The sequence below is a fragment of the Tinamus guttatus genome, unplaced genomic scaffold, assembly GCF_059628265.1.
Source record: "Tinamus guttatus ecotype Peru unplaced genomic scaffold, ASM5962826v1 Tinamus_guttatus_pri_ptg000459l, whole genome shotgun sequence".
NCBI lineage: Eukaryota > Metazoa > Chordata > Aves > Tinamiformes > Tinamidae > Tinamus > Tinamus guttatus.
In genome coordinates, this window is record NW_028288993.1 from 10,702,746 (window position 1) to 10,724,867 (window position 22,122).

General features: G+C 43.1%; 1 protein-coding gene across 4 annotated transcripts in view; it reads right to left on the bottom strand.

Annotated features, from left to right (window-relative positions):
- KDM2B (lysine demethylase 2B) overlaps positions 1–22,122 on the bottom strand; it is a 98,147-nt gene that overhangs the window by 74,138 nt on the left and 1,887 nt on the right. For all 4 annotated transcript variants that reach the window (XM_088532558.1, XM_088532556.1, XM_088532559.1 and 1 more), the window contains exons 3-4: positions 19,739–19,817; positions 13,441–13,487 (exon numbers count right to left, since the gene is read on the bottom strand). In XM_088532558.1, coding sequence (XP_088388684.1) covers positions 13,441–13,487; positions 19,739–19,817 — 126 coding nt within the window. The remainder of the gene's footprint in view (positions 1–13,440; positions 13,488–19,738; positions 19,818–22,122) is intronic.

The following is a 22,122-nucleotide window of genomic DNA, read 5'->3' on the forward strand; positions in this document are numbered from 1 at the left end:
CAAGCAACTCGAAACTGGACTTTGCGCCCCAGGATGACATTGGGCAAGTCCCCTGCTGCCTCTGTTTTGGAGGGATGCAGACAGCATTTCCATCCTTTACACAGATGTTATGATCAGAAGTACCTTCATACCAACAAGGAACAGATATTAAATGGTAGTAGGGGGTATACAAGACAAACAACTCTTCAAATCACAGTCTGCAATTTTCTGAACATCCATATGCCTCTCAAGACGCTTTTTGGACAAAAATTGTCCATAAAGAGCAGAGTACCTTGCGTGGTCAATGCTATAGGCTGCTGAATACCCTATAGGGATTGTTGAGGATTCTCTGTTCTGAAAGTCAGCAGCAAGGATGAAGCAGTAAGTGCCTTGTACGAGCGAGCCCCACTTCGGATCTCCACGCACAAGCTACAGGCCACACTTCCAGCCTGGCGAGCGGCAGACATACAAGTCTCATTAGCACCAAAATGTTGAACAGCAGTTTTAGTCAAGCCTTCAGCTTCACATGGATTCACCCACAATCTTCGCTTTGGCCAACTGGAAGGTTTCACCTCTTGCAGCAATTTCATCACTCTAATTAGCAGTTCATTTGTGTGTGAGTGAAAGGGAGCCCATGAGACACATGCCTCATTTCCAGGAGAGAAGGATTCTAGCAAGCAAACTTGCATCACTCCCTGCCCCCCAAAAAAACCCTCCAAAACGATTTTCATTGCTGAAGAAATAACTCCAAATAAATTACATTAGAACAAAATGTAAAGCCTATATATGCCATCAGAGGGAATTATTAATAATTACAGCACCTGGCCTATTGTGTGTTTGGGAACAGTATTTCAGCAAGAATTATAGTCTGGATTGCATCACTCCATTAAAAACATCCTTAGCCACTGATAGCAATGACAGTGACAGATGTGATAATGATTCTGGAAAGGAACTCAAGACCATAAAGCTTTGTAATCAGAAAGAAAAATTTACACTGTAAATCTGGAATAGTCCCAGTGGCCCTTCAGTCAAACTCCTCGCTTCCATGCCAGGGAGCAGGATTGGATTCCATAGCCCGGACTCCAGTTCAAACTTAGTGTTGCCACCATGAGGCAGCCTGGGGAGGAGGAAGTTTAGTTACGTGTCCTTACATTAGACATTTGCACATTTGAAACAGCATAGATGAATAAAACCCAAACTGGATCTTAGCTGTTGATTTTACCTCTCTACGGTGTTGCGGGGAAAAGCATTTTTTTGTTTGTTTTTCCTTCAACTTAGTATATTAGCAACATGTGGGAGTGAAATTCTGTTTAACTGTCCCTGAACAAAAGCCAACCTGATTCCTGGGCTCTATTACCTCAAGATTAAGGCAGTTTCCACAGAGCAGAGAGGCAAGAACACAAATCCTGGGAAGTGGCATTTGCAGCACGGTGAGGCTGAGACAGGAGCTGCCACGTTACTGCCTCCGTTTCATCTCCGTGCTGCTGACAGTGACCTTGAACAACCCCTCAATTACCTTTTCTGAAAGAAAAACCATCGCTTGCCTGATGAATTGAGATGAATTAAAAATACAAAGCGCAGTTAAATGACAAGTTTGTTAAATGTACACTATTATCAATTACAAACAGAAGAGCCAAGATAGAATTGATAGTCTCTTGACTTCCCAATTAAAGAGTAAATTTGGAGGATGCTTTTCTCTTAGGCCACAGCACTATCAAAGGAGCCCATCCATAATGATTTCCTGGAGAACCCTTCTCAAAAGGGGAGACGCAATTACAGGTTGGCAGCCTCAGCTCACTGCCCCCTTCCTAGCTGGCTTACTGCCAGCCTTTTTTGTGCTTTTCTCTCCTGAAAAAAGAGATCCGGCTCTTCTACTGCCTGTCCCGAGGAACCAGTCAGGTATCATCCAGAGGGGAGGCAGGGAAAGCATCCAGGAAAGCAGCAAAGCGACACGTCCAGCTGCGCCACCTCCACTCGGCCTGGGATCCTGCCGATCTCTCCGTGCATTTCACTCTATCCGCCCTTCCTGCTGAGCAGCTCCTGGTCCCCGCGCTGCTACGAACTGCCCGACAGTGGGGACAAAGCTGGAGATGCTGAGGCTCACGAGAGGGTGTTTTACTGCCCTGAGAAGAAACCACAGTCTTCCTCTCCGAACACTGCCTGCTCAACAAGCACAAAGCGGTACCCAAGAAACAAGCCAGGCCCCATCTTGGGCAAGAAAATACAAACAGGGACTGTGATCAGCAGTGAAAGTTTTAACAAACTGTTGTATCTTTCCCACTGTACCGCTGTCAAGACAAGGTGAAATGGTGTCACAAGCAAAGACAGGCTGTCCTTTCTGCAAGGATGAGTATGAAACTTGTCTGTAAAGAGGATGAGGCTACTATGGAAGTGATAGTAATAGCACTCGGACCCGTGCCTGCAGAATGAGAGGGCGCCTCTGGCTAGAAACATCCTTTCACATGGCAGAACCAGGTTAGAAAATGCCTGCAGGATCCTGCTAATCTTTATACTTCCTTCACTGAAAAATATTTTAGTTTTGCAAAGCAGGATTTTTGGCAGAGTCCTAGGAAACCTGCCAGCTTCACTAGTGAGTTAAATGTACCTAAAGACTGAGGTTTTAACTTCCATCCCACGTAACCCCACCGGAGCCCCTCAAGCTGGAAATCACATATCCTTCTGCTGCCCACCGGAGACCATGAGGATATCCCGTACGGACAGGAGGGAGGTGAATTTGGGCAGAACTGGAGCTCTGCAGGGTACCCTGAATTTCAGGCCTGGAACGAGTGAAAAGGAGCATCCTACGGCTGCCAGGGCCAGCAGAGGGCAATGGAGAACAGAGGGAAGGAAGGGCCCGGCTCCCCCCACACGGACACAGTCGCACCCACCACGACCCTCGTATTCCCAAAGCGTCACCTCATGCTCTGCGAGGGCACCCTTTTCCTTACTGTTTTATGCTGCATCCAAATATACTAACCTATAGCATAACCACAGTACAGATTCGGAAGCCAACAGGCAGCATTCAAATAACTTCCAATAGGAAAATAATACAAGGTCGAAAGAAAGTAGGAAAGGATGTAAGGATGTAACTTTACTAACTTAGTTTTATTTAGTTATCAGATCAATCTTAACAACACTACTCCTTTCCTAAAGTGTTTCAAATTAAAGCATTTAATAGAAATGGATATAATAAAGGAGAAATACTACAAAATAATGGCAATTTTTATAGGAGTATTTTATAGAAGTATTACTTTGTTCTACCCTATCAAGGGTAAATCATTTTTGCATGCTAAGAAACCTACCAAAACTAAATCACAGAATCATTAAGGTTGGAAGGGACCTTTAGAGACCACCTGGTCCAATCCCCCTGCACACCAGGGACACCCAGAGCACAGGGTCACATCCAGGCAGGTTTTGAGGATCTCCACAGAAGCAGACTCCACAGCCTCTCCTGGCAACCTGTTACAGTGCTCCATCACCCTCGCCCTTAGGAATTTTTTCCTTAAGTTTCTGTGGAACTTTGGGTGCTTCAATTTGTGGCCATCTCCTCTCATCCCAGAGGAATGTGGTTTTTGTTTTTAAAAGGGACATCTCACCTGGCAGGAGCACAGATTGGAAGCCTTTATCTCCCTGGGAGCAGCACAAAGACACACTGATGGGATCAGTGCAATCTCTCCTGCTGTCCTTTCTGGGAAAGCTGCCCCTGAGGGGGAACCACACCTAAGGGTGGAAGGGGCACTTGAGCTTCTATGGCTGTATTTACATTGCAAATCCCAAGCTCTGCTTCCTGTGAGTGGCCCACCAGCAGTTTGGATGGCAGTACAGGAGTGGAGCTGCCCCAGGCACTGGGCGAGCCGGGAAGGAGCTGGCTGAGATGATCAACAGCTGCTGCCAAGAAGGTCTCCCCTGCCCTCATCTCACCTCTGCTCCCGGCTGGGCATCCTGCCCTTCTCCTGCTTTGTCCCTGGCGCTCCTCCGACGTTGGGCTAAGCGAAGGCAGCTTGCTAAAACACCAGGAAAACATCTGCCTTTTCCTGGTGGGTGACTTGCAGGAGGGATTAGCTTTCTGTTGACCAAATGGGCTCAAGCCCAAATGGGTCAGACAAGCACCAAAGCTGGCCCAGGAGGAGAGGAAGGACCTCCGGATCCAGAGCTAGAAGAAGCAGGAGGTGGAAAAGCCAGGAGGGAAGAGCTCTGCTCCCTGTCAGACCAGCCTTTCCATGTCATGAAATGTCATCACCAGACCACAGGGCAACAGATTACGGCCTTGGTTTCCTGATACGTGGCCATTAGGAAATGGAATAAAACTTATGCAGCAGAATTACTCAGTAATGTGGGAATTGCATCAGAATATTGCACTCTGCTTTTGTCTGGACTGGTATTTAAACATTCTTTGGCAACCACAACGTACATCTAGTATCCAAGTCCCAACTATCCAATCTTGGAGCGTATAGAGCAATGATGGCAACAGAACTCTCAATCACGCAGAAATATTAATATATTTTAGGCAAAGGCTTAATACACTGAAGGTAATTTTGGATTAAGGTAAATTGTCATGCTAATGCATAACAACTATCATAGAATGCTTAAGGTTGGAAGAGACCTCTAGAGGTCATCTAGTCCAACCCCCTGCACACGCAGGGTCACTAGAGCATGGGGTACAGGGTGGCATCCAGGCAGGTTTTGAAGATCTCCAGAGAAGGAGACTCCACAACCTCTCTGGGCAGCCTGTTCCAGTGCTCTGTCACCCTCACTGTTAGGAAATTTTTCCTCAAGTGAAATATGAAATATTTCATGAAATATTTATAATTGAGGGCTATTTCTCTGGAATGAGACAACTCTTTTTGAATGAGCTAAACCAGGGGACACTTATTCCAGAAGTGTGACTATGAGGAGTTATTCCAACATAGCCATCCCGGTTAGGTTTCCTTTACAAATTCCTTTACAATTCCTTTACAAATCCACTTGTAGTCAGGGCTTTGGGAAGACAGTGACCACATTGTCACATCAGTTCAATCCCACTTTCATGTTTGGACACGATAGGAGTACATTCTTTTGAGATGTTTAATACTTGTTAAAACATCCATTCAAAGGGGATTTATCAGTGTTTATATCCGGACACAAACATCACCGGTTTTTGCAAGACTGTCCCTGTTCAATGAAGATTCTGTAGGAGTTTACTGTGTTAAGCAAAGGACAAATTTACAGAGAGATCAAACAGGAAGCACTGCTCTAAAAACAGAAATGGCTCCATTTCCAAGACAGCAAGTGAGAGGACAAGCTAACACAGGCAGGTGAGTGTTGTAACACTTCAGTTATGGCAACCCATACGGTAACAACCCAACAGGCTGTTAGATGCAGCAGTCTGGGGTAGCACAGGGGTTGGAGACACCAGACCAGGACACAAATAGGCAGCAATTAAAGTAGATGCCAGGTTAGATGACAAAAAAAGATGATGCAGCAACTAGAACACAATACTGGAATTCAGAGGACAAGTTCCTATTTCAGTCTATTAGCGCTACTGGATAAGCTTTAACCTCTGCATGTCCCAGGCCCTGGTTTCATGATGCCAACTGTTCACCAGGAATCAAGAAACTGATGAGGGTTAATTATATTTTTAAGCTGAGGCAGCTCCCTGCCTGTCTCCCAGCCCAGCTCCACAAACCCCAGAAAGAGGATGCCTGGAGTGCAGCGGGAACAAGGGAATGTCGCAGCCGGAATGCCGCCGCAGCCCCTCCAAACATCCCAGGCTGCAGCTTTTCCTCTTTTCCCTAAGCACGTGCCATTTCAGGGGCACAAAACCAGGGGGTGTGAAATGCAGCAGTGCCCTTGGAGGTTCTGCAAAATACTGCTTTGACACAGAGAGATTCCCACTTTGAACATGCCTGTCCCACCTTCCTGTCAGTGGATGCCTCTGAAAGCAGAGTCCCAAAAGGTCAGTCGCTTAAGAACAGCTACAAACTGCTTCAGTTTTCAACAAATTAGGTAGAGGCCTCAGTTTCTAGGAAAATCACTAAGGTAACCTTGCTTGAAACAAGCCATTCAAACTCGGAAGTCTAGTTGCTAATTTTAATTCTGCCCATGAGGAAACACAGCGCAGTTCCACAGTTTTACCAGTCGCATCAAGCAAGCAGCAGCTGTAATTCTTTCCAGGCAAGGACCAGAAACAGCTCAGAAATCACCCTACTTCGTCTGATAACATACGCAGCAGCATGTGTAAATACTGCCATAAAGAACTTGCACACTGCATGAAAAAAACAATTTTAGCCCTCTCAGTACCGCTTGCAGATCAATACGTTCACCTCCCCATCACCACCGCATCGCAGGTTGCATGAATATTGTAATAGCACGTGCTCTAGTCGGAATGATTCATCTCTTCCTCCTCACAAGCCCTTAGGAGTTAGGGAGCAATTTGAGGTACACGCAGAGCCTCGGCCTCACCAAAGCCAGGCCAAGGAAATGGGAGAGGTCGCTCCAGGGAAAAGAAAGACAATGGAAAAGGCTGAAGGATGAGCCAGGGCTTCCCCAGCACTGCCCTTGGAGAAGAGAAATGCTAGACAGAACTGGAATGAAGCTCCTCAATAAAACAGCCCTTCTTATTTTTATTTTTTTTATTGTCCAGATGTTTCCTCTCTGTAGTTCTCACACTTAAATAGAACCCCAATAGCTGGAAGCCTGGCTGGTGCCCACTGCAGACCATTGGTTTGATGCCACCCCAGCTTAGGGGCACGTGGAAGTTCCCCTCATTGGGGGCAGTTTTTATTTGCTGCTCTGGGTTTACATCTGACTTTGCAGGTTTCCCAGTGACAGAAAAGCACCAGAGCACAAAGCACGTTGGCAGTCCTGACCACGAGATCATTCTGAACTTTGATTGCTAAAAATAGAGTTTTGAAAAATAGTTGGAGATTTCCCACAAGTTTTACCCAGGAAAGCCTGCGCTCCATTTCAGAACCAAGTGCAGCGCACAAGATCAGTCCTGACTCTACCACCATGGAAGAGTTTGATCCACCAGGTTCTGCAGCAGAAGTTATTTGGACACCAGGCACAGAGCGAGGTCTGCCACTTTCTTATCCCTGCACACAAGGCTGCTGCAGACACAGCAGCTCCTGACTCCATCTTCTCTCCAGCGTGGCTCTCCCATTCCTGGAGCAAATCCCCACACGGGAGAACCATCCATCTTAATCAAGACTAGGATGCATGGCTGAGGGCAGCCTTCTGCACTGCCTTTGAGCAGGCTGGTTAATTTTGGGATCCACTCCTCATAGCAATGGTTCCCTATTGAGCCTCCCTCCCAGCTCCTTCTCTCAGTCTCCAATTTCACAACCTCCTTGAAGCAAACGGAGCAATGCTCTATAGAAAAAAGGCAGCCCCAGGTCCCTGTTCAGCAGGCAGGATGGGAAGTATTCCACACAGCAGCACGTCCTTGCTTTGTCCCTCTCTTGTATGGGCACAGCTGATTTTCTCTCAGAGGATGGGGCACTGTACATTGATTAAGACAAAGCCCCCTGCTTGCCAGCAGGGCACACTGTGAGTCAGTCTCTCAACGTGCCTTGTAGTTTGACGTGAATTCAACCACAATACAATTTACAGACAAGATCAGCTGGAGAGGGGGAGGTAACTCGGAAGGAATTAACCAAAAACCCTCAGGAAACAGCTACACCCAGAGCACTATCTGGTTGGCTTTCAGCTTTCTCAATTAGCTGCTAACAAAAAGCTGGCAGCATTTGCACAGCCAGCTTGGAAATTATTGTGCTGGTGCACGAGAGAGGAGTTGTGATGCACGTTCCTCCTCCTGACCACATCACTGCTCTCGCCTTGATCCACTGACCTGCAGCCACGAGTTTCCCTTCTGTGGAGACACCACTTAGGAGTCTTGACCAAGCACTGAGTTACCTGTGTGTATATATGCATTTACATACACATTATATAAAACATACGTGTACCTCAATCTTACACATTTTATAAATTCAGAAGAATTATTTACCTAAAATGTGTGCATATACTCTTTGCCTCTCTCCATTCCCCTTTCATTATCACCTATATCCAAAAGTAGGACTGTCTGGATTAGGTGAGTTACAGTCTTTCTGTAAGAGACCCTAAGTTCTCATCTTATCTGGAGTTCCTACGGGGGGGACTGTAGCAACACAATATTAAATCAAGATGGTCCCGTTTCCAGGACAGCTTTGGCCTCTGCCCGTGCCCACGCATCACTGACCAGCGCTGCCCTTCTCTGCAGCCTGACGCTTCCTCCACTGCAGTCACAAAAACCTCATTCGCTTCAGCAGAGCAGCGAGGTCCTTAACTCCTTGTCCACTTGGCGAGTGAAAGATTTATTAGTAGACAGACAGAACAGAGCCGCTCTCACAGAACAGATACTTGTCAGCAGGCACAAGGGAAGTCTGACCCGAGCTTGCAAGGCCAAACCCCTCTATTTAAACAGCTTTTCCATTACAAATGTTTGCAATTTAATGATGTAATTCATTCTATTATCTTTCTCCACTGACACCATGATTTTAAACTCACTGTTGTGGCAGAAGCCTGCTCACATATTTCTTTAAACATTCAATTTGCAACTGAATTTTTTTTTCCTTCCTTTTTTTGTTGTTTCAAATACCAGATGAGAGGGGCAAAACACAGCTATAATCAGGTGTCTCTTCAGCTGCTCCAGCAAAGAAAGCAAGGAGATGCACGGAGGGACTTGGTTTCCCTTCTACCCTTTGTCTTGGAGATCAAAGGCTGGAGCCAGGTCTTCAGAGCCTTGACAGAATCACAGAAATCAAATATTGAAATGATCTGCTGGTCCCATCTTGTCCATCACCACCCAGGGCCAAAGAGAAGATTGTTCTTTGCAAGTTTTCAAAGCTTTATCCTGTTTACTACTTTTTAGCGCCATACCTCAATGCACCAATTTTAGCACATTTAGCAGCTTTGTTGCTTTCAGTTTCCCTTGGATCTTAAGTCAAAAGCAGAAGTCTTTCAGCACAGTTAGTGAAAAGAACCAACAACCAAATGAAGTGAACCAAACATTTTTGACCCGCTGAAGGACTAATGTCCATTCTACAACACCAGATTTTAACAGAAAAATGTGATTAATGATGCATTCTTCCCTGCTTCTACACTTATGACATGTTTGGAAATTGCTTCTTTCGCCACTCGGCTCCCTTGGCAAGCTGGTGCATCCGCAGCCAGGCGCTCACAGCTCCGGCTGAGCCCAGACCTTCTTTGCCCACAGAGAGGTGAGGAACATTATGGAGATCAGAAAGAGTGCTCTGGTTCATCTAGGATCAGCCACGTGGAAATGCAGGATCCAGCACAATGGAAGGGCTCAGTTAAGAAATAAAAAAATTAAAGCAAACCCAGCCGAGCTTTTCTTGCTTAGAAAACAGCACCGTGCTTGTGCAGGGGCTCCACAGCTACCCAGAGATTTCCTGACCTTCCTGTGACGACCCAGGGAGATAAAGGCAGGGCAGGCATCAATTACGAGTCAAAGGGTGAGACACTGCAGATGCCAGAGAGAAGCAGAAACTCTTTTAAACTCAATCAATGCTGACCCATAGGAATCACTAAAAAGAAGTCATCAAAGAGAAAGAAAGGGAGCTCACACTGATGGACACATTCATGTTTCCTCTTTTCCCTTCTTTACTTGGTTCATAGGTTCTAAAACTACTCCGTGCTCCATTTTTCCTCAGATTATATGATGCACAAAGAATGATAAATATCTATTAAAAAAAAAAAAAAAAAAAAAAAAAAAAACAGAAAAGAGAATGCTTTGGCTTTCTGACCTCAAGGAGGGGAGCACATGCCTTGCATTTGGTCCCAAATTCAGGAGTTGAGCCAGGCGGCACCTTCCACCATGGGCCCAGCCTGAGGCTGATGGTGGCGAAGACACTTTTCTCCAGCATGCCTGGCATGAAGCATTCAATGTTGTTGGAGGCTCAAGCTTTTCTTTCCATCTATCACTCCTTCTCTGGGCTAGGATAATAAGAAAGAGACCCAATACCTCCTAACTACTGCAGTGCCCTTCTTCCCATAGCTCCTGTGCACATACTAAACCCACTAAGGCGCTGGTAGGGCAGGCTGAGCGCAAGGCACGGAGTCTGTCCCTACAGCACTCTGAATACCTGTACCAAAAGCTTAATATGGAAACTAAAGGGGCCAATGACCCTCTTTGCAAAATTATAAATTGGTTTATGATGAGATGACAATGACATCCCATCTTTCAGAATTAATATTCAAATCCACCGTGAGAACGAAATCATAAAGTCTAATAGTTATTAGATTACAACAGATTTTTTCCTTCAAGAGCTGTCTCAAGTTCCCAAGCAGGCCACTAATTCCTCTCCCCTTCCTTGTGTGCACTTCTGGCTCACAGCCATTTCAGAGATCAGACAAATTCCAACTGCTGAAATGAATCCACTGTTTCAGGTTTAAGGAAAATGCAGGATCTCTTTCGTATGGAGGTGGGAGTCAAATGTCCAGCTATAACCATCACTCCAAACACGCAGTTTAAAGTGGTTGTCCTATAAAGCAAAACTACTGTACTGGAAGAGTGCTTTGCTCACATATATTACGCATAGAGAAGTCATACATATTGATGGGTGATGGAATAAGTCATAAACATTAGCAGAGTAAATTACAGCTGGTATCCGCCCTTTAAAAACATTCCTGGAAGACAAAAATCTAGCAAACAATAGCAACATTTCTTTGGAGTGCTGGAAAAATATTGTCAAAAATGAGTTCTTTAAAAACACCATCATCATCATCATCGCCCAAGTAAGCATTAGCAGTGATCAATAAATTGTGTTTTTTTCCCCCTTATTGCCACAGGCTGAAATTTTCAAAGAGAAATTACAAATAAAATAGGCATCCAAATATAATTATTTCCTTGTGACTTAAATCATCTTCAAAGCAGGGCAGCTGTAACAATTGTGTTATTCTGTAATCTTTGCCTCCTATTTATAACCTGAGACCAAAGTTTCAGTAACTTCCTCCAAAACACTCTATAACAAACATGGTTCCCCCGATTCTAGGGAGAAAAGAGAATAATAGGTTTAAATAGCACCTGCGTACTATAATGATGAGCACTTAAAGAAAAAAGAAACACCTTTGCACAGAACACAAGTTTTCAAACCATATTCTCTACCTACTGAATCCCACGCTCATTCAAATGTGGAGAGTTATGATCACTGCATTTCACATTTGCAAAACATCATTCCCCTTCCAGTTTCAACAACACAATGTTTTGAAAACACTGCCTTTCAGAAACGTAGCTATATGTAGGTTATCTGAGCAGTCTGCCAAAAAATGCCAGGACAACCACAGGAGATATTAATAAAACGGAGTTTTCAGTTGCTTTAGTTGAACTTGAAATGCAAGGAAATAAATATACAAAGCAAAAATCAGAAGAAATATCACCATAGATATCTAATATAAAACTTGCTTACCACTATGTTTCCTCATCACTACATCACTTAGAAATTAGGTGTAGGCATAGGGATTGCACCCATATCCTTCAAGCCTGAAGGTGACTCTTGCACAAGGCACAAATTCCATAGTCATAGAAACTATATTCCATAAAAGCAGCAGATTCTCAGATATAACTTACTGTCAATTGCCCAAATATTTTAGAATTGTTTTTAATCAAATTTTCCACCTGCTATGCCAGAAGCAATCAATTGTGTTTAAAAAAAGACAGCAGATGACAGTGTTCATAACCAAATTACAGGTTCAGTACAATGATTCCAGAGCAAGATTGTCCAAACACAGTAAAAAGAAGGATGTCCAACGTGCTGTATCCGGCCTAGCGCAGGTACATGGATTGCTGAACCAGCTGGGAGAAATTGCTCCCTGTTTTGCATGGAAGTTAATCTCAAAAGTTAATTATGATTGTTATTTTTACTCCATTGTTTTATACATCTGTTTTTATTTATAAATATCCTCCTGCTTTGCTGGCCATGCACATAAGAATCTCCACCCTCTAATAATTCCAGGAACATCAATCTTGAGGAAATGCAACTCCCACACTTTGACTGTTTCACAGGAAAAACAAGGTTGTTATGCAACACTACACTGTTCCAAAACGACTCCAAGTCAGATGCTCAACTCAGGCAGTTTCAGAGACAAGAGAGAGAGGAGAGAGAAAGAGAGAAAAAAAGGCAGTTTATCAGCTATGGAACAAATTCACAGAAAATTGCAAACAGCGGCCTGATAATTAAAAGGCATTGGGCTTCTCCACAGCAAAAGAAACGGATTCAGGATCTACAACCCCACACATGCAAGTATTTAGGATTCCATAAATCTTACAAGGGCTTCCAGAAACCCTTGTATGACTTCCTATTTTAACTACAGATTGACCAACAAATACACACGCTTCCTACACCACTTCTCTAACATTTTCTACTAAAGAATTTTTTTTTTACTCCCGAGCTCATCATAAATTAAGTAACATTGCCAAGCTTTGTTTGTGAAGGAAGGATCATCAGAGATAACCTCTTCTCCACAGATAACCCCAACTGAACAGAGCTGAGGCACAAGTTCCTCCCCCTCATTTTGCTTAACTAGATCTTTTTCAGACTTGACATTCCTAAGGATTAATAAAGTCAATAATTTTTCAAAAATTCTTCTTTTAGAATACATTTGGGTTAATTTAAAAAAAAACTTGCCAATATATAAGTAAATAATGCTAATAAATTCTAAATACCATAAAGGCAGCTAAACTGCTCTGTAAAGTCCTGCAGTTAACAAAACAACCCACCAAGCCTAGCTCCAGAGCTACTTCTTAACCACGCACACTAGCACTTACTGAGTAACAATTTCAGACAAATTAAAAATAACATATCCATCTTAAGCAAAAGATTATTTTTCAAGTATTCAACCTGCAAATTTTAATAGAGATTAAAAAAATGCTATGGAATACTTGATAATTACAGACACCATTTATCTGTTCTACGTTTTATCAAGATGACACCTCCAACACTCAACACGGAGCGAGGACAAAGTGCCTCCTACCCGTCACAGAGGCACTTTGCAGAGCTCTGCGCTCGGCCTCTCCCGGCAGCCTCTCCACAGAGCCTGACCTGACGCTGTGGAAAGCAGGAGAGGGGCAGAGGCACAAGGTGCTGGGACTCCCATCACAACCTACAAACAGATGCTCTGCGAGAGATAAAACCCCAGGAACTCAGTCGATAAAACTTTCCAAGATCACAAAAGTGTGTGCAGGACACCTGTTAAGAGCAAAAGCCTTCGCTCCACTTCAAATGGCCAATTATCCGGCATGAGATCAGAGGCTGGTCAGCACAACTAATTAGGGCTTTCCCAGCCTTTTTAATTTACAAATTGCCTCTCCGTGCCTTCCCTCACATTCTGCGAGTTATCACAAATGTCTACCAACACAACTGGGCAAGTATTTCAAAGCAATTCAGTTCTCTATAGAGTTAATCCAGTGCATTCAAAATAACTTACCCACTAATAGCTTCACATCTCTGACGGTGAAATCCGGGTCAGGCATTCTATAATTAGCAAAGAAAGCAACGTTAAATACCATCAAGATAAGTATGGGAACACTTTCGTTACCATAATAAAAGAAATAAATGTATAGTGCTCTTTGTCCATAAAGCAGTAGGGGCATCAAGCAAGGCCTCAGCGGTGTGTGGACAGTGTAATTTTTAATGACATACATAACATCTTTGTATTGGCAAGTGCACAAAAGTCCCTCTGCTCATAAAAAGAGGAAGAAAGAGGTGCTTTTTCAAGCACTCTCTAGCAACAATTTTCTACACTCAGTGGACTGGGAGGGAAAGGAAGGGGCTGGGGGAGATTTAACAAAATCGCAAAGCTTCATTACCCATTCCTGCTAAGCAACTCCAAGGGCTTTGCAAATGCTCCTGCTCCACACATATTCCCCAAGGCAGGAATTGAACACATGTGTTTACATTTCTAAGCAAAATGGTCAAAGTCACATCATCACATGCTGGATTCACAGCTTGAAAATAAAAAACTGAAAGTTATGAATAGAAGTCCCATGGTTTAAAACACTATTTCTAACATCCCTGTTGAAAACAACCTGTCTGTATTTAGGGGGTAGGGAAATTCTCACTCGAGTCAATTCAGTTGGGGCTAATTTGGATACACTGGCATCAGGGAACCAATCATGCTCCAAAACATCGCTCCTAATACAGACAATATTTTAGATTTCAATGTAATTATACAATAGACTAGTATAACACGTCCGTGAATTTTAAATGTCATTGAAGAATAAAAATTCCACACCACATAGAAATGCCAGAAGAGTAAAACAAAAGCAGGAGAGGATTGCTTAAGTTAGTCCACTTTATCTCTGTGATGATATTTCACACCTCATATCTTCAGGGCATGAAAATTCACTACAGAATCGTGATCAAAAACAGCTCAGTGGGAACCGCTAGCTCAGTGCGTCTGACCCCCCTGCACTGCTGTGGCTTGGAGATAAACAACCTGTGTCTGCCCAAAAGGCAACTTTGAGAAAACACAGTTTAAAAAAAAGGGAAAAAAAGGACCTATTCAGCTCACAGGGCATTTTTTAGTATTGAGAAAACACTGAAAAGATAAAAGTACATTTTGTATCATGCCTAGGTCCTGAGAACACCACTTGCCAGGTTTTGTTTGTCAATTTACTTTTATCCTTATCACCTTCCCCGGTGGGACACAGGGGCTGGACAGTGTCTTTTGTTAGGACTCTGCCAGCCCTCCCATCCCTGCACGTGGCTGTGAGGGCCCCAAAGCTCTGGAATTCCCTCCCGCGCTGGAATGAGATGGTCTGAATCCAGTGACCTCCTGGGTTCACTCCTAGCTCTCTGTTAACAGAGCACTGCGGAGTCACCGGGAGGGAAAGGAGGAACTACCTGGGGGCAACAAGAATGTGCAAGGCTCATCTTCAAATTAAAACACTTCCTTGTGTTTTATGGCCAGACATACATAACAATTACAGAGTTTTTTTTTTTTTTTTTTTTTTTTTAATACAGATGTGGAAAGGAAAGAAGAAAAAGGCAACAACCCCAACCCAGAAGCCTACAAGCAAATCCAGTCTGAGAACTCCAGCAGCAGCTGGCAATAAACATTACTCAAACAGAAAGAATATAATCCTCCTTAAAAATAAATTATCCATCACACTCTGGGAGAGCACACCTGGCATATCATTGCTTTTTATTTCACTGAAACCCCAGAATATATCAAACACTCGGGAAAGAGGGCACTAAGGGGAGAATTTGAGGCTTGGACACAGCAGCTTCAAGTACCAGAACCCATTTTGGAGCTGGGCTGCCTCGGGAAGGCAGGGTTTAATTAAAGCCCCTCTGCCGACTGCTGAGTCCATAAATCACCTCCAACCAGCCCCACCAACGGCGCTTCTTATACTTCTGCCGTTAGGGCTGATTTGCTACAGCTCTGTGATAGCAAAAATAACGTTTTTTTGAATGTCATCACCTCTGTACCAATTAGTAAGTGCTGGTTCATTTATTTTTCTGCATATAAATCTGAAACACTAACAATGCAGAAAAACTTTAGCTTTTTGTTCAATGTAATGGGGTTTTCTAATACACTCCCAAAGACTTTTTCATGTATCATATAAAATGGGTGAAGAACATAGTAGGGTCACTTTTCTGTACACTAAACTATGACTGTTTGGGGGGTAAACCACCACAATACAGTAAAGTATCGACCAAAACAGCCAGCAACAATTATCCTAGCTACGGGACGAATCTAAAGGCAAAAGTGCGACCTCCTCCAACGCTGGGGGACTGCAGACGTGATACTCACTATTGCGAGTGGTAGATGTCAGGATAATGAGACTAAAGGTCCTGATGGTTTCAGATCAGCTAATCAGTTAGCAAGTTAATACCCCAGGCAGGGGGCAGTGCTGTTTTGATTTTGCTGGAATACAACACACATCATTTATTCACCTACGCACCCACTAAACCTATGCCTTACATGCCAGTTATTCCAGGTAGATACATGCAAGAAGTAAAAATATGAATAAAATTAAATCATGCTATCTTACAAAGTGCCAAGTATCAAAGCTTGCCCATGCATTTCACTTCTCATTTAAAACATGCATAAAATTTGCTTCCAATATTCTCTTACTCTAGAGACACCTACTCCCAAGAATGCGCAATTCCTTTACAACATCATTTCCAATTAACAAATTTACGCTCATTTAAATAAAAAGATTAATGCATGGAATTTCCTGTAAGATTACTGATCTACAAATTCTAGTACTTTATCCCACCAGAGTAGTCATTATTCAGTGATTCAGAAGAGAATAGAAATGTGGAGTCTCCTTCTCTGGAGATCTTCAAACCCGCTTGGACGCAGTCCTGTGCCACGTGCTCTAGGTGTCCCTGCGTATGCAGGGGGTTGGACTAGATGATCTCTAGAGGTCCCTTCCAACCTTGAGCATTCTATGATTCTATGAGAAAAATTTGCCCAACTAACTGTGAAATGAAAAATTCCAGTGATCCTGTGCAGGAATCATCTAAAGCTCATGGATCAGAAATAATTTGCTCCCACTATTGCTGGCATGCTACTCAAAAATACCCTTGTTTTTGCTCTCTTTTCTGGCAGCGAATCCTACCTACGGGAAGGAGCTGCACACGAGGCATGGAGCGTTCCCAGGAGGGGAGAAGGAAACAGCGCTAGAAAAAGAGGGAAGATGTCAGATTGGCCTTAGAAGGAGAGCAGCATTTGGTAGCAAACAAAAGAGCTGGCTAGTCAAGCCTGGCCTAAGAAGACTATTCTAAGCTTGTCACAGCAAATTGAAACATATATTCTCCTTCAATTTGCAAAGCATGCAAGTGTGACAAAGAGTCAGGAAAATGACTCCAAAAATTCCTGTGGATTAGTATTCACCCCCTTCCATCTATTCAGAATTCAAAGGCTACAGCCTTTGTATTATGATAGTGTCAGCTCTGCAAAACTCCAAGAGCCAAAAATCACATAGCATTTGGTCTTTTCTCTTACTTCTCCACTTCCAACATAATTTTAAAAACTATTTGACAGCTTTGTTAATGCTTGCAGAGAAGAGCACCCTGTTTTTAATGCTCTTCTTTGAGACATACCCACCTATACGAGCATTCATGCTGTATATGTATATACATGAAAGCATGTGAGACCATTTCTGCTTCAGCAAAACACAGAAGTACATTGACAACCTGGTCTGCTGCTACACATTGCCCACAGGCACAACAGACAGGACAGGTGACACAGTCCATGCCCTCATTTTCTTCAAGGTCTTAAGCACAATTCCTGGAGACTTCCAGGAAGAAGACTGGAATGCTGCCTGTGAATCTTTAAAAACCCACATTCTGGGGAAAAAAAAAAAACAACACATAAGGCAAGAAACACATTGTGTTCCTTACGAAATACCACTAGCTGGAGGGGAGTTTCTGAATCCATAGATAAAGAAAGACCAAAACCGACTCTCTGAAAGTCACTATCACAGCAGGAAGCTGCAGCCAAGGCCTGCAGCGAAGGGAGCGTGGAGGGAGGTGCCAGGTGGCAGCTCTCCAGATCACGGGCGCAGAAACAACAGGGAAGCAAGCGATGATGTGGGAGCTGAGCTCTGAGTGCTGAAACGGTTAGGGTGAAATGGCCTCATCACAGAATCCTCAATAAACAGCTATCCAAAGAGATTACATCCTGTGGGTAGAGACACCAGGAAACAAGGAATCTTCCTGGAGGACCTTGCCCGACATCAACAGCCCAGAAGGCAGCCTGGGCGCAGGGAATGCAGTGGTGCTCAGCATCCGGCTCCCACAAAGCTCTGCCATTTGGGACACAAAATCTGCAGCCCACAGCGTGTGTCCAGGGCAGGAGCTTCCCAGTGACACAGCACTAGCTGGGTTGGTGGCCTTGACACATTAAAAGCTGAAACACTCCCCCCACGGTGGTGTTGTTGCCAGGGGGGAATTTGGGCACTTTCTCATACCCATGGGGAAGATCTGGCTGCTAGGGCTGATGGTAGGTATTTTGCTCTCCTTCAGGTCCACAAGCTTTCTCAAACCAATGTCAACATGCAGACAGTACTACGAACAAGAGAGAAGCCACAGGCACTAACACCTGCACTTCACTTATGCTCAAGAACAGATGCTTGTTCTGGTGCTGCGGCAGAACTAAGGCTCACAGATGGTGCCTAAAGTCTCTTGCTTGTCCTTCAGCTTCAAAGAGCCCCAGCAGCCACCAGTATTAACAACAACGGACTCACAATGTTCTGGATCAGAGCTTAAATGGATCGTGCCTGAGGTGCCAAAGACAGTGCACTTCAGAACAAGTCCTGCTCTCACTGCTTCCTAAGAACTCCCAGCTGCAGACAAGGGCAATGGTTTCTTCCAGAGTAAGTGCTTGAAGCTTTTATTGCCTGGCCTCTGGAAGTAGCAGAATAAGAGTAATGTACCCTGGGAAAGCCCCTGTCGCAGCTGGGATTCCCACAGTAGATGTGTCCTTCAGGTGATTCCTCCAAGAGCAGCCTCTCCTGAAGAAACGGACTGAAAGAGCAGCAACAACACTCAACAACAAACAAATCACTGAAGTGGATCAGAGGAACCAGAGGGAGGGCCAAAGAAACAGAGGTTCTAAAGTAACAGGAAAAAACATCCTAGGAGGGAACGACATCTGGAGGCTGAGGAAGCGAGGAGCTGGGATGGCAAGCTGATCAAGTTATAGCACAGCACACAAGTGAGCAGGAATTCGCTGTATATGACAAAGCTCCTGCTGAAGCAAAGGCCACTCAACTTCAGGAGATGATTGCACACACACATACAGTGTCAATGTACAAGCACTCAACAGGGTGTATCTGGAATCAGGGAGCCCAAAAACCACCTGTCCAGAGACCTCTGGCTGCAGAAGAGTCTTCTGTTTTCTCTCTCTTACTCAGAAAAAGACTTGTGCTCCCTACAACCAAACCCCATCATCTCTCTTTTACATTAAATCTATTGAGATGGCTTTTTTTAAATGGCCAGTTATTAATTACCTGGGACTTCATTTCAGCTGGAAGGCTTAACTTTAAGTGGCAAAGGAATTTTTTGCTTTCACTACATTCATTTTCCATCTTTCACATAGTAGCAGTCACACAGCCATAATCTCCAGAAGCATCAGAAAACATTTATCCAAGCCACGCATTATGTGACCCATTAAGTACATCATTTAAATCTTTCTCTTTTAGACCCTGTAACCTATATGAAAAACTGTTGCAGGTGCTGTACATCTAAACAAGAAAACAATACAACTTACAATCAGCAATGTATTAAAATACTAAATCCTTTATGAATAGATATAATAAAATGTAACCTCAAAAAGACTCTAATAATACCACCTTTTAACTATAAATTAAGCATTTATAAAGCTACAGCCTTCTGAAGAGACATTTGGTAAAAGACAGGCCTCATTAGCTATTGTACCTGTAACAGAAAACAATTAGGAAGTCAAAAATTTAAGGGAGGCTGTTCTGTCATTACAGTGTGAATGGGAAACCAGAACCCTTGAATTTTGCTTCAGACTTTTGTCACTGACTTATTTTTGGCTGTGTAGAATAACATTGTGTGCATTTAACTTTCATAGGCCTCATTAGCTGCTTGTTTATAAATGGAAAAAAAATCACTACTTTTTGCAAGGGTACTGACAGCCTTACTAATTGCAATACCATTTTGAGATCAAAAGTACCACATATAAGTGCAAAACAAACTATTTCATAAAAGCATTAATTAATCTTCAAGATTTGGTTGCAACTTACTTAATTCCCAGTCCATCCTTATTTCTGAAGATAAGTGGAACTCTGAGGGCTTCTCTTTGCACATACTCAAAAGTAAAATCTGTTTGGGTAAGAAAAACAAGATCAATTAGAAAGGCACTGGCACCTCATCTTCCGTTTTCTCCATTTTCTCTCCATTTTCCTCTCTTCACCAAAAAGCTCTCACTGTCACTTGGGCAAAAATATAAAGGGCCGCATATTTTAGGTCCCAACCGGAAACTCCCTGACAGACAGGGCTCTCCCAGGCACTCGCTATTTTTCCTGTTCACTGATGCACATAAACCAGAATCCAGGCAGAGTTTGTCAATTAAGGCCTGGGCTGAGACATGGAGTTGTCATGAAATATCAAGTTAAAAGATAATTCTAACTAAACCACTGGAAAGTGGGCTGCTACTGTTGGGTTAATAGGGTAAGGTATACATTTCTAATTAGAGAGGGGAGGAAGAAAAAAAAATAAAAAAGTTTTCTTGTGAGCATTATTTGAATATAACCCAATGCCCTGATTCTTTGAACTTTTTTTTTTTTTTTTAAATGTGAATGATCCCATTACTCTCAATAGATTACATTCTTTTTGTAATTAATCAGAAGCCTAACTCTGCAGGAGCTGATATGTAGAAATCCTACACAATTTCTGGCACATATGAAGAATGGCAAAAAGGAAAGAGTTGGTGTGCTATATTGTGACTTGCACAAAATTAAAAAAAAAAAAAAAAAGAGAGAGATCACGAAGTTTGTTATTTTAGCACAAACCAGAATCATCCTATTGCTACGTTTTGGAGCTGTTGCACGTGGGCCTTTCCTGTGCATTTCTAAATGCAGAGCTTTGATCAACATCAGGGATTGGGGCCTGCAGCAGCAGTTAGGAAGCAGCCACGTGGGTGAGAGGTGCCTCCCAAGGTCTCCCAGCCCCTTTGGGTCACTCTGACACAGAGGGCAAACAAAATCTTACAGTGCCCATGCAGAGTCTCTGGGGGTTCTGCGATGCCTCCTTTCTTACAGGAGAACCAATGCTGTAAACCCTCCATGCATTACAAATGGCCAAGTGCCTTAACATGAAAAACACTGTTCGACTCTTCAGTGATCAAGCTGCAGTGCTCACAAATAAACTGTACACCTTACGTACTATATTTTTGTATGCGCAATCAGTTTAACTTCTCCAAAATTCAGTCACCAAGGCCCATCTTTCCCATGAATCTCCCTATACAGACCTCCATCTCTGGTATTCCTCACTATAAAAACTCATACTGGAAGAAGTTAAAAAAAAGGCAGCTATGCTCCTGGGCCTAGGCCTGTATTTTCCCCTCTCTCTTTACAGCTTTTCCCTCACTGTATTCAGTTAGCAATTAAGACTGCTACAGATATGATATTACTCCCTAGACTTACCAAATCAGAGAACAGTAATTATCAATTTACTGAAACATTGAAAATGCACTTAACTTTAGAACAGTACCAATAAAGTTTCTATAATTAATACTCTGGTTAACTAAGGCTACCAAACAAGTTCTTCTGTATTAGAGAAATCTTCCTTCCCCACATGAATTCATATTAAAAGAGTTAGTTCTAGCTTTAGTTAAGCAAGTAAATAAACCACAGATTTCCCCCTTTATTTATTTATTTTTTTAAAAAAGGACACTGTCATCCAAGACAGAGCAAACAGATAATGCAGTTCAAGAACAACATCAGTAGAAACAGCAGTGGCAGAAACACAGCCCAGCAAACTAGGGAACAAGTAGCTATGACAAGCTGCATTCAAGCCAAAAAAAAAAAAAAAAAAAAATCACATCACAGCTTTACAGCACCTCTGAGGAAACCTCCAGCCCACATTCCTGGCCAATATACATATATATCAAAGAGGAATTAACATTAAAAATAAAAACAAGGACATGGGATAAATAAATAAATAAATCACTCAACCAATTCCATGTGTTCATATAACCTGACTTTTTCATCCTTCCTAAACGCTGTCATTGTTTTGCCTAGACTCAATTCCAACTTTTGGATTTATAGAGAAAATAAACCAATAGCAAAAATAAGAACAGAGCAAATAAGGAGACAGGCCCTTTCTTTATAATGGCCCAACAAAGCACTTAAATCCCTTGTGGGGGTGAACAAAGCAGACACAGACCACAACAAAATAACAAAAGACACTCATTTATTTTCAAGTTCCCAGAAAGGAGAAAGCTACCAAAAGATTTTAGAGCTGCTGAGCCAGGAAAACTGTGGCTTGTACTATAGTTAGCATGTAGCAATGGCAACCACCAGAGTATGGCGAAGAGGAGGGTAAAATGCAACCCTTTTCTGGAAAAATAGTTAACATTTAGAGCTAAAAATGAATAAATAGGTGTTTGTGTTTTGTTTGGAGGAAA